At 37.5% G+C, this 16,628-nt stretch overlaps 1 protein-coding gene across 2 annotated transcripts in view; it reads right to left on the bottom strand.

Annotated features, from left to right (window-relative positions):
• Window positions 1-311: 311 nt before the first annotated feature.
• The window catches only part of GOLGA3 (golgin A3), a 29,153-nt gene continuing 12,836 nt past the window's right edge, over window positions 312-16,628 (bottom strand). For both annotated transcript variants that reach the window (XM_063351011.1, XM_063351013.1), the window contains exons 11-24: window positions 15,617-15,985; window positions 14,361-14,438; window positions 13,162-13,425; window positions 12,556-12,650; window positions 11,678-11,894; window positions 10,830-10,973; window positions 9,982-10,179; window positions 9,309-9,425; window positions 8,671-8,810; window positions 7,754-7,886; window positions 7,404-7,526; window positions 6,816-6,980; window positions 5,664-5,827; window positions 312-4,680 (exon numbers count right to left, since the gene is read on the bottom strand). In XM_063351011.1, coding sequence (XP_063207081.1) covers window positions 4,473-4,680; window positions 5,664-5,827; window positions 6,816-6,980; window positions 7,404-7,526; window positions 7,754-7,886; window positions 8,671-8,810; window positions 9,309-9,425; window positions 9,982-10,179; window positions 10,830-10,973; window positions 11,678-11,894; window positions 12,556-12,650; window positions 13,162-13,425; window positions 14,361-14,438; window positions 15,617-15,985 — 2,415 coding nt within the window. In that variant the 3' untranslated portion in view covers window positions 312-4,472. The remainder of the gene's footprint in view (window positions 4,681-5,663; window positions 5,828-6,815; window positions 6,981-7,403; window positions 7,527-7,753; window positions 7,887-8,670; window positions 8,811-9,308; window positions 9,426-9,981; window positions 10,180-10,829; window positions 10,974-11,677; window positions 11,895-12,555; window positions 12,651-13,161; window positions 13,426-14,360; window positions 14,439-15,616; window positions 15,986-16,628) is intronic.

Raw genomic sequence — 16,628 nt, 5'->3', positions numbered from 1 at the left:
AATCGGCTAACTTAGAATCAATAGGACATCTCCGCCTTGTTCCATTTTGTACACTCAAACTTCGGGTGTTGGCAAATTCAGGCCAAGGGAGATAAGGTTCATTACGCTTCTTTCCTAACATGCTCACCCCACTGAGAAAAAGGAAATGTAATGGAAATAAAAGCACAATCAACATTAGACGCGTTGTGGTTTTTTTTCTCCTTAAAGTGGCTATACAGCAGGTTCAGAATCCTAAACATAAAAATTACTGTCCAAAACCAAAGAGAAGATAATACCAATTTCTCCTTAAAAGTAAAAACAAGATGGAGCCCTTTACCAAAAATAGTTTATTGCACAAAACCTTTAAAGGAATTCCTATGCACATTATTTTTATAATCAACATGCTTTGTATGATCATAAACATTAATTGTACATAGTGTAACTCCTCCGTCCCCTGGGTTATCCACTCAAGAACATGAAACGATGAACTTCTATCTTTACAAATACAGCCTAAGCAGACATTATTGAATGTCATGTATAAAACGTAACAGTATTTCCTCTACAATATCCAGAACACCTTTCCCTCCCCTAGAAATCTGTGCATCTGTATTGGAAGTTAGGCCGCCCTACTGCCCAAGACTGAAGTGTTACACGTTAGCAGGAGACACGTCAGATGACAGCTGATGAGCATTAGTAATTAATTTGGACTGTAATTGCTTTCACATGAAAATGTTTAAAGACTCTGGTCACAGCAAGTTACATGCAACTATTCACACTTCCCCAGCAAAGTTAAATCATACATGACAAGCTTTTGCATCACCAGTAGCGAAATTTGCCATCTTTAAGTTAAAATTGTATTGATAGTACTGCCTGTCCCCAGCACCCCTTCAGTGCTGTCATAACTCGCAATAAAACACCCAGGCCTCTGCCGTTCACTCCCCTAATGAGGAATGAGTAATCCATGAAAATAAGAGCACTAGGACCTTCATTCTAGGTATTACTCCTTACATTTGTGAAATTCTCACAGATTTCAACCAGGGTATTGCCTGAATAAACGGTATGGGATCAGATCCTCCCACCGCATGAGTGGATAAGGGGCTCAGCTGATCCCAATACAGTGCACAAATATTTCCAAGAAATCTGGAAGACAATAGAATGGAGCATTATGCAATGTTCAGCAACACCAGAGACTCAGTAACTAACATTTTTCCTTCCATTGTAGGGTTTGCTGGGTTTTTGATTATTTTTTTTAAATGCACAGTTTTTCAAGAGTCCTCAAAAACCCAACAGCATCTGAAAAAGTAATGCTGCCACATTTACCAGCTTCCATCACTTGGGAAACATTCTCACATTACAGTGACATTTCTCCTTCATCAACAAGCCTTGGTTTAGTAAGTAGCAACCACCGAGGAAACAGACACAAAAAATACATTCTATTGCAGTGCTTGAAAAAGGAAAAAAAAAAAAAAAAAAAAAGGAAAAAAAATCTTTTTAGAAGTTACTCTTCAGTTTCTGTAAGCACACCAGTGTTACTGAGGCACTGATTTTCCTATGATGTATTTGGCAGTGCTGTGACAGGCAGAGGGGAGGCAGTTTTCATTCCTACAACTAGTTTGTTTTATTGCCTAGACAGCAGAGACCTGAAGCTTTGTAGAGGGAGCATGCTCAGCCTCAGGGTGAGGCTTTTTAATAAAACAGCAACTATTTCTCTAGATAATTAAGAAACATAGCTGATGAGCTTCAAAGACAAGACCTTGCTTTTATCGCATGCTGCGTGCTCCTTCTAGAAGGCTTCCTGGTGACTTCCGCAACTTAATTGACTTAGTACCTCACCAGGTTTAGACCCTGGAGTCTCATCGTCTGTCCTTCATTTAAGGAAATGGCATGGTGCTTCTGCTTATAGAAAAAAACCCCACATGGTGAATATAAAATGAAATACCTACTGTCCAGGTGCTTTCAGGGAGAGACAGGTGGGTCAATGCAGAAATCTAATCTGAGCACTTCACAACAGCTCCCCGATCTTTAAAAGGAAACACATGCATCTAAGGCTACTCGACTGTAGAAGCTCAGATGTCTTTAGAAGGAGCTAGTGAGAAAATGCAGCACTGCACTGAAAACAGAACGCAGTATATTATTGATACAAAAAGGAGAGCAGACATTCTGAAGAACTACGAAGGTTTCTAACAAGTCTGGCTTCTTAGATGCCAGGTAAAACCTTTAATCATACAACTGCTGCCAAATTTAAGAGATTAAAACATAATGGATTCTTAACTGTAGGCAATGTATTTACCAGAATGAATAGCAACATTAATGCTGCAAAAGTGTGTGGGTTTTTTTTATTTAAGATCCTGAACGTGTGATAACTTTTTTATACTGAATATATTATTCATTACGTAGTTTTAATTTTGTTCTTTAACAATACTGTGTATTTATTTCTTCTTCGAACTTAATATACAGGCAACTTCAAGAACATGACAGCAGCGAGATAATCAGTACCATATACTTGGCATAGCAGACTACAGCAGTATGCAGACATTAACATGTCTAAGCTAGTCTGTAAAGCTTCTGACTTTTGACTTGTTTGGTAATTCTGTATGATGGGCACCTAATGCCACGCTAATGCATTTCTTCCTTCACCACTTTCAAAACCTCGACTTTGATCCCAATAAAATATAAGTTAAAATCCAGTAACTGGGGGGGCACGAAATCAGTTAGTACAGATACTTTAGGTGCCAAGTGTTTAACTGGACTAGAGCTTGAATTGGTAGTTATAAGAAAGCAGACTTCGGATAAATATGGGTGAGTTTGTGGTGTTTGTTTGCTTGTTTTTTGTCTTACTGCTAAGCAAACTGCAATTATTTTCTCCTCCAACCAACCAAACCCATCCAAAAGCAGCAACAGTCTCTTTGGAAAAACACATGAACTAGACCTTTTTTTTCCCCCCAGCCACTTAATCTACTTGTACTTATTATTTTTTTGCTTTTTAAATGCCAACCTAAAGCAGATATAATTGACCTGTTCTCTTTACGTTTTAAAGACAAAAACACATTAGTACATGAGTTGTCACTAAATCTTCAAAGTAATCTGTCACACATATTTTTATTTCTGCTTTAGCCCTTTGCACATTAGGCAAAGCAGCACCTCCACGCTGAATTTCTGAATGAGGAAAGGGCAGGCTCATCACTGCACTACGAGCCACAAGGAGCAACGGGACCAAAGGGGAAGGAATCTGACATGGGCTGCTTTAATAATAATCTAGTCAAGGTGCTCTGCAGAGGGGCTGCCACAGTACCAACATCTCCCATCACGGTGGACACCTTGCGATAGAGGGTGCAAAAAGTAGGGGAAGTGTATGGGAGAAGATAAAGCTAATAAAAATAATAATTTTATAGGCATTATAATCTTGTCTTTTACAGTAAAAATAATTACATTTCTAAAAGCTCTGGCTTTGGGGGCTAATTTCCCTAAGCCATTTGTACAGTATGTCAAAAACCAGCAAACTTAAATGTAACATTAAAACAATGACAGTAACAAAAAACCCTCGTGGTCAGCCTTAACTTACAGTATATAAGCATATTAAAACAGATATTCAAAGTCAGAAAATTATGATTTTTTCTTTTTTTTATATATATATATATTACACGCATACCTTTTTCAAGGGTGTCTACTTCAAAAGTTGAACTAAAAAGGTGCCAAGAAGTGTTTGTGCAGTGAAGCAAAGCTCCCTACTGGCCTGCAACTGCAAGAGAAAAACTGCAACGCTTCAGAAAACATCCCAGGCAAATCTGCCAAAGACACATGCTGGTCTGCAGTGCTTGTCTTTACAGTCTTGTTTCTTTTGTTATAGGTCAGAAGTCATCTTTGTAACTAGAAATGGCTTCAAATGAAATTTTTTTCCTTTAAATACAGGCATCTGTAATCTGAATTTCAAGAGTATGAGATTATAGGAGGGAGGAGAGAGGATGCTCGGAACATCCAGTTCTCAACCACTGCTAATGGCTGAACGTGAACAGAACTTATTTTGCCCTGTGATTTAGATACAACCCAAGATGGGGGAAAACACCACACACCCCTTCTTCCCCCCAGATAAAAAAAACCCCAACAACACACCAAAACCCTGATGTTACATAATTAACAGACATTCCTTCACAAACTCACCCAGATTGAACAAATACAGACTTGGAAACAGATGCTCTTCTTGACTCCATTTTAAACCTTCATCTGAATCTCTTACTAAACCCCAAAATAAGCCATATTTACCACTTGGCAGTCCCCAACATGACAGAATTATTATGGTAAGGTTTCAAACAAACCCTTGAAATAGCACATTCTGCATTTAATATTACACCAGTTTCTCAAGTCCGTGCCCTTTGCTTCTACAGGCAAAAGCACAACTCTGAACACCATTTTTAAAAATGAAATAAATAAATAATTTTGATAAAGATTTGTTTACATACTTAAAGCAATAGGAAGAAAGACAACTGATAAGGAGGTTATAGTGTCAAAGCTTCCTTGTCACTAACACTACAATTCTGTTCCTTTTCATCTGCAGTAGGAATCTCCCGCTGGTCTGATGGAGTTGCAGGACTGGTAGAGGTAAGGTCCATTAGCTGCCCCTCAATCTGAGTCCACGAAGACATTGATTCATGTACTGTAATGGTGTGTTCCTCCATCTGACGCTGAAGGCTGTCCATTTCTTGCCTTTTGAAAATATTGAGAACAAAAAAGCCAAAATTAACAAGCAGAAAAAGCTATCTGCTAAATGCAAGATCAGAAAATTACTTTTCTGATTATTGATACCTTCTCCAAGACTATCTAAGCTATAGCTGTATACAAAAGAAGGATGCCTACAGGAAGTATCTGTCTTAAATTTAAGAGCAAAACAAATATAATACGCTTAATTCAAAAAATAAGGGCCAACAATGGAGCAGCTCCTTTTGCTGCACATACTCGTTGCCAGGGATGATGCCGCACTATTTCCTCAGTAAAGGCACTTAAGTGACTGCAACCTGACGAACATGGTACTCTTGCAGGTACAAAAGACAACATGGGAAGTAGAGGTAAGGAAAGCAGCGCAGAAAAATAAGTAGATAAACACATTATGATTTTAGTCAGACACCAACTTAGCAAAGCGATTAGTCTGCTAGTACCGATCACAGGACATTATCACAGGCTCACTCCCCTCAAACATCGACTGAGGTGATAATAGCAGCTCAGTTCTCCTAATAACCTGAACTCCCTGTCTCCCTGAAGTTGTAGCTTTCCTGCTCAGAATCTCAGGTGCAACCATGTAAGGCTGGCACATATTTTTGGCAGAATGAACTTCCTCTGTAAAGGGTTCTTATTAACACATGGACTGGGCTCCTACCACAAGCAGCCTTTCTGATGCTGTGAAGGGAGAGAAACACCAGCTTTTCCACCAGCAAGAACAACCAGAAATAGCTAAATCCTGTGTATGATTTAGGATGGACATTTTGTCTAGTTTATGGTAAAGGCTTCTTTCCTTATTTCACTACCATATTAAGCAAGCATTTACAATGACAGAATCATCCTGCTGTCCTAAATATAGTCCCAGTAAGAGGAAAAAAATTCATTTTAGAAATCTTTTTTTCCTTAGGCTGGCAGCTGCTTTCTTGGAAACATTTTTAAGATTATTTAATATGGTTTAAAATAACAGGTCATACTTTAATTGCCGGAGACAGCTGTTCAGATTTTTTAAAGGCTCCTTGCTCACAGCTGTCGATGGTTTCAACAGTTCTTCCAGCAAGGCAGCAGGCACTGGACAATCAGGAATCTTGACTGGAGTCACAGGATTTGAAGAGTTATTTTCTCCTTTCAGTTCCTTCCTCTGGTTAAAGGAAAAAAAAAAAAAAAAAAAAAAAGAGCCAGAAATACAATTAAGTTATTTCCTCAATGTCATTTTTACCACATAGAAAGAGTCTCACATCACACACTGGTACATATCTGCATTATAGAGCAGGAAACAGAGGCACGTTCATGTTAGGTCTCATGGGTCACAAGCAAACGTTCCTAACCTAATGTCATCTGCTAGCCACGCTCATAAATAAACAGCATCTAGAAGGACATAATCAAGAACTCATCCTACTAAAGAAATAAAACAGGAAGGATTTAAAGCAAATGACTTGGACCTTCACCACAAATTCTAATAACGTTCTTTCAGTATAGTTGAACAATTCAGAAAAAAAAATAAAATAAGTACAATCAAAGAAATCCTTTCGGAAATTCTGGAACCTGAAGCATAAGGTATCAGGACCAATGTCTAAAAGAATGAAACGCAGGCTTCCACACAAAATTCTGTCTCACTAAGTGAGAATATCACTTCAGGGAAAGAAAGAGCAAGAGATCTACTATTACTGCATTTTCTGTGTGGTAGTAGCAAATCAGAAAACTCAAAAGAAACCACCGTTTGAAATTGTGGAAAAATTAAAGACTAGACAGTATGGAGAGGAAAGACACATGAACATTAGGAAGGTATTAACTATAAGAAGGCATCAACTCCATACTTGCCCATGATTCGTTATTTAAGTGCTACCTTTTTTGCTTTATTGTTATAAGTCAAAATGTAAATGTAGGATAATATGCTAAACACACAGATTTCTGAAGTAAAAGGTGTGAAGTCAAGATCAGTACAGTTAAATACAGGACAATATGCAGGCAAATGTATCATTTAAGTATCAGAACATCAGTAGGTCTCTATCACAGGCAGGCATTTCAGTTTGGAGTTTTCACCAGGTTTCCTGCAGCAGAGTATGTTCTGGTACTTTAGCAGAGTATTTTTCAGTACCCTACAACATGCATTCTTCCTATTTAAATACCTTCTTCATCTTGCCATGCTTCAGGTCCAATTTCAGCTGCTGGTTCTGCTGCAGCAGCGACTTCATGCTGTTCTTCAGTTCAGTCACTTTAGCCTGGAGCATAAACTTATCCTTCTGAGTCACCGACAGGTCTTCCCTCGCCACTTCCAGCTCAGTCTTTATATTCTAAATGGGAAAAGAAGAGAATCAACGTGATATGGGGAAACGGTATAAAAATTACCATCAACTAATGTTTTTGTCATTTTTTTTCAGTTTCCAGGGGAAACTTGAAAAAGAAACACATAACACTGCTATTTGAAACCAATTTGCCCTGACAGAAAATCAGAAATTAGATTAAAAAAAAATGTCAGTAGCCTATTTTAATGGTGTAAGGTCAAGGAAATACAAAGCTAACAGCACAGTCAAAGTGAAACAGAGAAGTAAAGACACTGCAAAACACATAGTGAATAAGCTTTTATGAATTAAAATTTGGAGCAAAAATATCAGAAAAGTATAAGTATGCTTTTAAACAATAAAAATATTGTTTTAATTATCCCTCTACAGCAATAACAGTTATCCATCCGAATCTCCACCAGCTAGATTAAATACCTGCAAGACAACTTGTATCCCTTCTAACTCCTTGTGGCTGCGCTGTTCGCTCATATCCAGCTGCTGCTTAAGCGTTTCAATTTCTCTTTCTTTTTGTTCTACTTCCCACTTGAGGTCTTCCACCTACCAGGAAAAAAAAAAAAAAGTCAAAAAAAAGTATTTGATTTGGAGTTCTCTGTATGTGCAATCAACCACAAAATCTGAGATATATTATTACCTATGTCTCATGAGCCCTTCCTGGTTCTAAGAAAACCTAGCAAAACTTCATTAAAAAATGCTGAATTAAAGACAAATGAAGTCATACAATGTATCATAACTAAGGATAAACACAGTAAAAGTGCAGTTTTTACCTCTTGGCTTACTACAGGCTGTTCACTAAGCTTGTCATCCAGCTTTTTCTGCAGAAGTTGGAGCTGAGACCTGGCTTCTGCCAGCTCTTGCTGGAACTGTGATACCTCCTGGGAATGTTTTTCATCCTCCACCCTGCACAGCAGGATTAACAGACACAGCAGTTATTCAATCTGTCCTCTGAAACAAGTACTTCATTGGGTTAGCTACGTAACCATAAATGACATGACAGTCCATGGAACCTGCTTAGTTATAGCTTTGACTGAAGGCTTTGCCCACACATTCACAACAAGAGTTATATAACAAAAAAGATTTTATATGAGACCGATACATGTTATTAAATATTAAAAAAAAAATATATATATATATCTTTGAGCACTGGTATAGTCCAGTTACAAACAACAGATTACACAGTAAAACAAACAAAATCTGTCAGCAATTCTGCGTTTGTTTTAAGAGGAATAAAATTAACATTAGATCCATTCTCGTGTAGGTCTGATAATTTCTTATAATGCAAGAAAATACCTTCTATACAAAAAAACAAATTGAATTTGAATGTATTGTGGAATATATTCAACAATGGAATTTATCCTGTATGTAGTTTCTCAGAGATGTGAAAGAGGGAAGAATAACAGGACATATATGAGTGTTAATCCTTACTAGTAACATTAAGGAGTAGAAATCTGTGCTGAAACTGTAAAAATACAGCATGCACTTCAGGTCTAACTGAATTATAAACAGATAAAAAAATGCAAGTATTCGCCTAGAGTCCAAATTTCCATCTTGCGGTCATACTCAGCTGGGGTACATTTCAGCATAATCCACTCCAGAGCGGCAAAACCAAGAATTCATTAATGTATGTCTCTGACAGAGAATTTGTTTTATTTACTTTTGTTTAAGAACTCAGACATTTACTTACTGCAGTTTGTCTACTTCAGCCTGAAGGGCTTGGACAAGAAGTTCTTTGGCATGTAGCTCTTTCTTGATTTCACTGAGCTCAAGCACAGCAGCTCTGTAGTGACGGCGGTTGTGTGCTGCGTCTGCTTTGGCTGCTGCTTCCTAAAAGAAAAAAAAAAGAAGCTTTTTTTTTGTTTTATCACTGTAGGTGCATCATAAAGGAAGCTAGACTGAAGGGGTACAAAACAAATCAAGAAGGAAGCTGGACAGCTGTTAACACTTCTCTTTTTGTCTACAAAACTTATTATTGGTGGTGTTATCCTTATTAATGCTAAAAGCAGTTAATAACTATATATAGTGGAAGAAGCATGTTTGCTAGACTGCTTTTTCATTGTGAATTTTTTGAATGAAGTATCATCACTTCAGGATATGTCTCATGCGTTACAAGTCAGAATAGAACTTTCCTGGTAGTCAATGAGTATGCTAAACACAGGGCACAACAGAAAAGACATCAACTCATCTTTCAGCCACTGGCCATCATGACAGAGATCCTGCAGGACGCAGTCTATTATAAAGCAGAGATTTTGTTTCAAGCTACTTTTCCAATACTTTACATTTAAATCACCTTTTAAGTAAATAAAATGAAAGATGAGCCTTTACCTGCTTCTTAAGCTCTCTAACTTTTGACTTTTCTTTCTCTAAGGAATCCCGTAAAGCTTGAATAAGTTGTTGCATTTGCTGATCCTCTTCCTCTTTCCGCTTTAGGACTGCCTGAACCTGTATCAAATCACAAAAACAAACACGTGTTTTGTGTGGGCTCACTGGAAGACCAGAAATGCCAGTGGAGGAAATATAAACACAAGCCTATGCAGGGACTGCAAAACTTCTCTCTGCTGTTCACTGATAACTCCTTCCCCATGTTACCCTTCAACCTTAAAAGTAGCTATGGTTAAACGGTAGCTCATTGCCTATATTCCCATTTGCTTACACCCCACAAATGTATTACTATTGGCATAAAAATCATTCATCTCAATGAATCCATATGTAACACAGTTGGTACGTTCCAAACAACTTAAGAAAGCCACACTTTCACTATTGCAAATATTTTAGTGTGATCTGGTTTTTTTCCGAAAGAAACAGCTCTGTTGAGTGCAGTCTCATTTCTGATCTCTTGTTTAGCCCCCTGTATTACTGCTGTTACACAACACACAGGAGACTCAGACCCAGAGAAAATGCACCAACTTTCTATCACACAAGTGAAGATGTCTTCATCCTGTTATCAGAAATATGAGCTATTGCCTTTCTTAAGGCATCATATCAAAAGGTCAAATACCTGTAGATTCAGTTGTACCAAGTCTGCCTCTCTTTTTGCCAATGCTGTTTCTAGGATGTTGTTGTGCTCCCGTAAAGCAGCGTTGGACTGACTAAGACCTGTAAGTTTTCCTCGTTCATGCTCCAGTTCAAGGGCCAACTTCTTATTAATTTCTTCTAAACGTTTTATCTTCTTCCTGAAGCCTCTAGATTCCTGCAGCTATAGCCAAAGAAAAAAACAAGTCAAGCAAACAAAGCCAAACAATTCCAGATTACTACCACAAAAAAGTTGTGAGCTAAACTCATTAAATGTCTTGCTTTCCCAGAGTGGGATTTCTTTTTTTTTTTTTCCCTTTTCTTTTTAAAATGAACACTTCAAAATAAGCTCAGTTAGGTATTTTTTCCTTTTGGAAGACTAAAATGCGTGCTAGAAAGCAGAATCCAGGAGTACCGTTCATGTGCAGATCAAGAGTAGTAGATACGTGTTATTTTTTATGCAACTCTACAACTGAACACCACCACCCTGCCCTCAGAATCACTCAGCGTCCACATCTCCAAATAGTTTTAAAAGATAGTGATTCATACATCCTCACCGTCTCATGACCAGACACAGCTGGTATCTAATACAGGAACTACTTTTCGCTCTCATCATCTCTTCCCCTGTACAACAATGATTCATGAAACCATGAAGAACCAGCACGGGGCAGCAAAATTAGCAAGTCTCACTGACACAGTGTTTCCTAAGAAACACTGTTAGATTCTGATTTCCTGCACTGTTGGAATAAAATTATGGTACTAAAATTTCTCCCCTGCCTCTCAGGTACTTTTTACTGTCACCTTCCCACCTACTGTGCAAATTCAAGCAATCACCTCATCCTCAAGTTCCAGCACTTTCTCTCTGTATTCTTCAAGCTCCTGGCTGGTAAGTGAAATCACCTCCTGCAACTCTTTTTCCAGCATTAACTTACTGCTGCTAACAGCTTGCAATTCTGTCTCCAGAGCTTGAATCCTTTCCTAAAGACAAAGGAATCACAAGCATGATTAATATATCACCCATCTACAGAAGTAACTTTGGTTTTGTTAAAAAGTCTACTTCTCTAGCAAATATTAAATGAGATGCTAGTGCTTAATGTAAAGGTCTTGCTCAGAGCTTTTCACTCTTGCATCCAGCTACTGCTGTTAGTGTATTTGACATCTTGCTCCATTGGTCTAAGAAATTGGAGCTTCCCCCAATAAATGAATTTTCTTATCACAGGCATAACATATATGAGTAAGTTATGGCTACACTGAAAAACTTTTAGCTCTCAAAGAGGGAAAAAAAGCAGTGAGAGTTACAATATTGGAAAAATCTTCAGATGCCGAGCCTTTCAAAAAACAAAAACAAAAAAACCCCAAACCAACAATAAAAATTCATCAGTAAATTTAGCACTAAGGCTCATCATCCTCTTGAGGTTGGATTACAATTGGTAATTTGAAAGACAAGTAAAATTTAAAAAAAAAACAAACAAAAAACCAACCAAACTAACGCCTGCCATATCACCTCTTTCAAATGTAGTTAAGGAAATTCTCAGTGCTCAGAACACTGATACTATGTTCTTATCTAGCTTTATATTCCTAATATTTTCATCACTTCAATGTAAAATAATATTTCAAGACCTAAATTTAATAACAAGATAGCTGTATCTTTGTACCAAAAATGTTAAAAGGCATCTGCATACTTGAGCAATCTGGTTGTTTCCACTATCAGTGATTTGTGCTTTTAGTTTGCTCAGCTCTCCTTCAGCAGATTCCTTTGCAGCAAGAGATTCCTGTAGCCGACGACTAAGAATGCCAACTGCATTCTCATAGGCTTTATGTTTTGCTTTCATCTCTTTCTGAGCACTCGTCAGATCTGACCCTAGACGCTTCATTTTCTGTTTCTGCTCAGTGATGGCCCTGGAGTGAAAGGAAAAACAAAACATCAGGTAAAAACAAGAACTGCCTGGAAACAGTACTAAAAGATTAATTTTTAACATGTTCCAACAAAAAACAACATCCACTTTTCTCCCCTTGTCCCAGAATCACCCATCTCATCAGAGAAGGCCATCAGGTTGGTGAGGTACATTCTAAGATAATACTTATGATAATTAAGAGGTCTTTGTCAGAATTATTAAAATTCCAATATGAAGGGATACATACCACTCTCTCTAAAAATAACACAAAATTTAGAGTAACAATCTAATCTAATCTGAGATCCTTCGTGGCTATGTCAGGTATCATAAAAACCCTGTGATCACCAGTGGAAGAGAAAAAAAGTGGTTCTTATTAATGCCAACACTCAAGCCAGTCAGGGCTAAAATCGAGTGAATGGTAATTAAGATTAGCTTGAATATGCATGTGGTATGGCATATACTGTTGGTTAAATGCATAAGAGAATCAGTGCAACTCCTGTGTAGCATGCAACGAACACTCTGCCATGGATGTTAACCTATGGCTCTGACTATTTAAAATTTCCCAAAGGAAAGACCAGGGAACAGGAAAACAGCGATTGCTAAAAAGGTGAATATGAAAAACAAATGCTCTAGTTCTTTTGTCTGTGCTAAAAGAACGGACTTACTTTTTTGCTTCTTCTTGCATTTGTTCTACTTGTTGTTTTAATGCCTGATTTGCCTCAGCAAGAGATGCCATTTGTTCCTTATCGAACTGCAAAGACTTAACAGGAAGGAAAGAAAAACACACATGAGAGTAAGAACAAAAGCATGTTTGCTGTATATTTGATTATAAAAGAATAAGCATGAATTTTCAAAATTACTTCCATCTATAAATATAAAGTGTTCCAAGGGTCTCCATCTCCCCTCTCTTTCCCTTTTTTTTCTTCTTTAATTCTTCCCTCTGTGGCCACCACCATAACACGTATGAAGAGAGTTCTGTTTTGGTCTTTGCTCTCAGAGTTCACTTTGGGACCAAAGAAACTGCTTCCACATCACACGTCCACCACTCCTGTAGCGTGGTTCTCCCCACTTACTTACATGAAATGTTAATAAGCAGTCATGTATTTACAGAATTTTGGTAGGTATACGCTCAAAGGTGTAGACAATATTAAACACGTAACCAAGAACCTTAACTTGCAGGTGGTCATTCTGTTTATTTCCAAAGTAAAAAGAAATAGCAATGTATCCTGGATGTAACACTCTCAAAGTCCAAAGCTTAATACCTTCCATACCTGTAGACGTGTTTCCATATCGTCTCGTTCTTTCTGCACTGACTGAAGATGATTTTCTATATCCACCATCTGCTGGCGAACCTGAGATACTTCCTTCTGTAGTTTTGAGTGTTCAGATTCAAGTGACTGTTTTTCAACTTGAATTTTCAGTAGCTCTCGTTTTAACTCTTTCACTTCTGAGTCCAGCCGCTTCTTTGTAGCTTTCAGTTCGCTAATCAGCTGGTCCTTGGAACTTGCATCTCTTCGATAAGCTTCCACCATCACCTTGGACACAAGGGTTTCAGGAGGACAACGTCACCTCTTGTTACAGCTTGACAAATTTAAGAGTAATTTACTACAAAGTACTTACTGATATTCTTTTAGTTTGGGGGGAGGGTGTCAAAGAACACAAACCAGCACCACCTTTTGTAACATATTTACTCTGGTTCAAAGATTTTTATGTCAGCTCAGATATCAAATACCACTATGTATCATCAGTTCATAAAAAACCTCTGAGTAAGAGTGTTTACAGCAGTACAAGATACTCTTCTTCACATTCTTTATGGAACTGCACTAATTACATGCCCCTTTTTTAAACTACACTAATTGTAAAAAATTAACCATCCCATGTGCATAATTAATAACTTTTGCCATGAGAAGAGGGCTTAACTGTGACTGACAGTTTGAAGAGCCTTCCCAAACTGAAACCTAACAAGTTAAAACAACCTTTCACATTAGCTTAGTCAGCAATTAAGCAGTAACATAGGACACTGATGACATATCAATTTCAAATTACTGTCTCAAAACTGTGTAAATTCAGAATAAAATCTGCAATAAAGTACTTATTTTCACCCTAATTACTGAAGCAACTATCATTTTTCAAAACAGGAAAATGAGGACACTTGAAGATTTTCATAAGTGCTTCTGCAAAAGCAAACCTAGCATCAACAAACGAGAGAGATTTTATATGGTGGATCATTTGGCAAACTCCCTGAAGTCCAATGAAAGCATGAATTGGTTGGTGGATCTGCTTTTACTTTAGTTGCAGATAAAAATTCAACTGTATGAAATACAAAAACTATATAATTATGTCACAAAGTTCTTTCACACAGAAAATTGATTCAAGTGTCCTCAGAAACCCCTAAGATGTACATGCCTTCACTGTGAAAAAAAGTATATTCCTTGGTTTTATTTCTTTGAAATAGTTTGCTTTTCCTTACCTTCTGCTGCAGGTACTGTTCCTTCAATTTTTGAACCTGTTTTTTAAGGCTAGCATTTTCTTGTTGCAGATTTTCTACCTGCCAGAGGAAAGAAAAGCAAACACGTTGCTTTACACGACAAATGTCCTATTCTACATTATTTCAAGCAGTGACAGTATCTTCTGCTATGGTGGTACCAAATGCCTAATGTAATGAGGATCCTGTTTCTGAGTAGGCATCTCAATGGCACTGTTAGATAACACAACATTCTATACAGAAATACATTCACACAGGTCATCACCCAGTGAGTCTTGTCAGCCCTCAGGAATGCATGAAGTCCCCTTATTCTGCCATTAAGGTTTTAGTATGCATCATTAGTGTATATGTTTTATCTGGATGGCACCCATTCACACATACATGATGATCAAATGAAGAAACCAGATGGTTCTTTGAAGGAAACAAACAATCTTTATGTTAAATATATTTCCATAGTTCTTCAATACTTCTGTTGGCAATACTATCAAGTCCATTATTACCTTCAAAAGATTACCAGGAACTCATCATTACCAGGATTAAGTAAGAAAGCTCTTGCTACAGAGCTTGGATGCTCTGAAAGATACAGAGGCAAACATGACTATCAAACTACGGTGTGAAAGGAAGAGTCACCATAATTTGAAACAGCCACAAAGAGAATAAGGATGTGCATTAGGCTTGTTCTTGTAAAATAGTTCAGTGACTAGAAAAAAGCCTCAGTTGGTATATAGCAATACACAAAAGCAAACCCTGGTATATTGTTTCAAGAGAAAAGGCGCAATTAAACACGACCAAATTACTGCATAAGGAAGATGTTTGGCCCACAGTGCCACAAAAAAGGAGCACACTAAAAAATTACTTCCAAAAATGTGATGGGTACTCAAAATTATTACTTTTTAAAACTGGTAGATTTTAGAAAGATGGTGGCTCTTGGAAACAGATAGAACAAGATCAAGTAACCTCAGCTTCCCATCCCATACCACGCAAATGCATAAATACCGAGGGATATTAAACTGTAAGCTCATCAATGACGTAACAGGATGTAAAGATAGTCTAATAGTCTACCAATAGGGAAAGATAAGAGAATTGATTAAAATATTCCCACTAGCTGAATCTTGCAACTACAGATGTACACAAACTCACGTGTACCAATCTCCTCTCATGTAACTGACTCTATCATGTGCCTGTGGCAATACTTCCCTGCAACAGCTATTTTAAATATGATACTTTCAGGGATTCATTACCTGGCTTGTCTTGACAGCCATTTCTTGCCTGAGTTGTTCCAAGATTTCTGATGCTACTTCTGTATCTTCTCCAAGGCGCATTGCTCCTTGGTCAAGTTGCTCTTTGCTTGCTTTTGCTGCCTGCAGAGCTACTTCCAAGACAATCTTCTCATTCTGCAAATACTGGATCATGTCATCTTTAGAAGTAGCATCACTTTGGAACTCTTCTAATCTGGCCTTCAGTTCATCATACTGTGTTTGCAGGTCATCCAGGGACTGCTCTTTGGTGTGCAACGTCTCTTGGGTCAGAGTGAATTGCTTCATTAAGTCTAGGTGCTCTTGCTGTAAAGATTCAAGCTGCAGATCTCGCTGATGCAAAGTCAACTTGACCTAAGAAGTGTTTTAAGATTAAAAGTCATACAAAACAAATGTTATCTTTGCAAATGCACTCCAATAAAAATAAAATGTTTTAACTAATATTTCAGCTTATAGGAGAAAAGAGCAGAAGGTGAAAATATTTTTTAACTTTCCTAGGCCACTTCTGTTTGCTCTATTAATTGCATTCTGCAGCATCTGTAATCTTACAGGCTAAGCAATGACCAGAATGACAAACCTAAAATATTCTGAAGTAAGATTCACAGTATTCTAAATTTTTATTTGAAAAATGTGTACACAGTAGAAATATAAGGTATATTCAGTGTTATTAATGATAATGCCATGTAATTACATGGAATATAATACTGAGCTATCACATACTTCATCTCATTCCAGCCCTTGACATGCTGCTTTCGTAATGTTACAAGGTTATAGCAGGACTCCATAGAGAAGTGCAGATTTATTACACTGAGGTTGTATATAATGGTATTCTGACTGTCTAACAACTTTGAATGTGGATCTATGCTTCCTGTCTATACTTAGAATAATCACAAACTGAATTCACTAAGAAAACCCGACATCTATAAGACGGTAGTTCTGAAATTTCAAAAAAGTACTGTTACTAAGACGGCTGAAAAAGAGGGAGCCTTTTCACATA

This window comes from Chroicocephalus ridibundus, chromosome 13 (assembly GCF_963924245.1).
Source record: "Chroicocephalus ridibundus chromosome 13, bChrRid1.1, whole genome shotgun sequence".
Lineage (NCBI taxonomy): Eukaryota > Metazoa > Chordata > Aves > Charadriiformes > Laridae > Chroicocephalus > Chroicocephalus ridibundus.
Note: the sequence above shows the minus strand (reverse complement) of the source record. Positions and strands in the feature narration are given on the sequence as shown.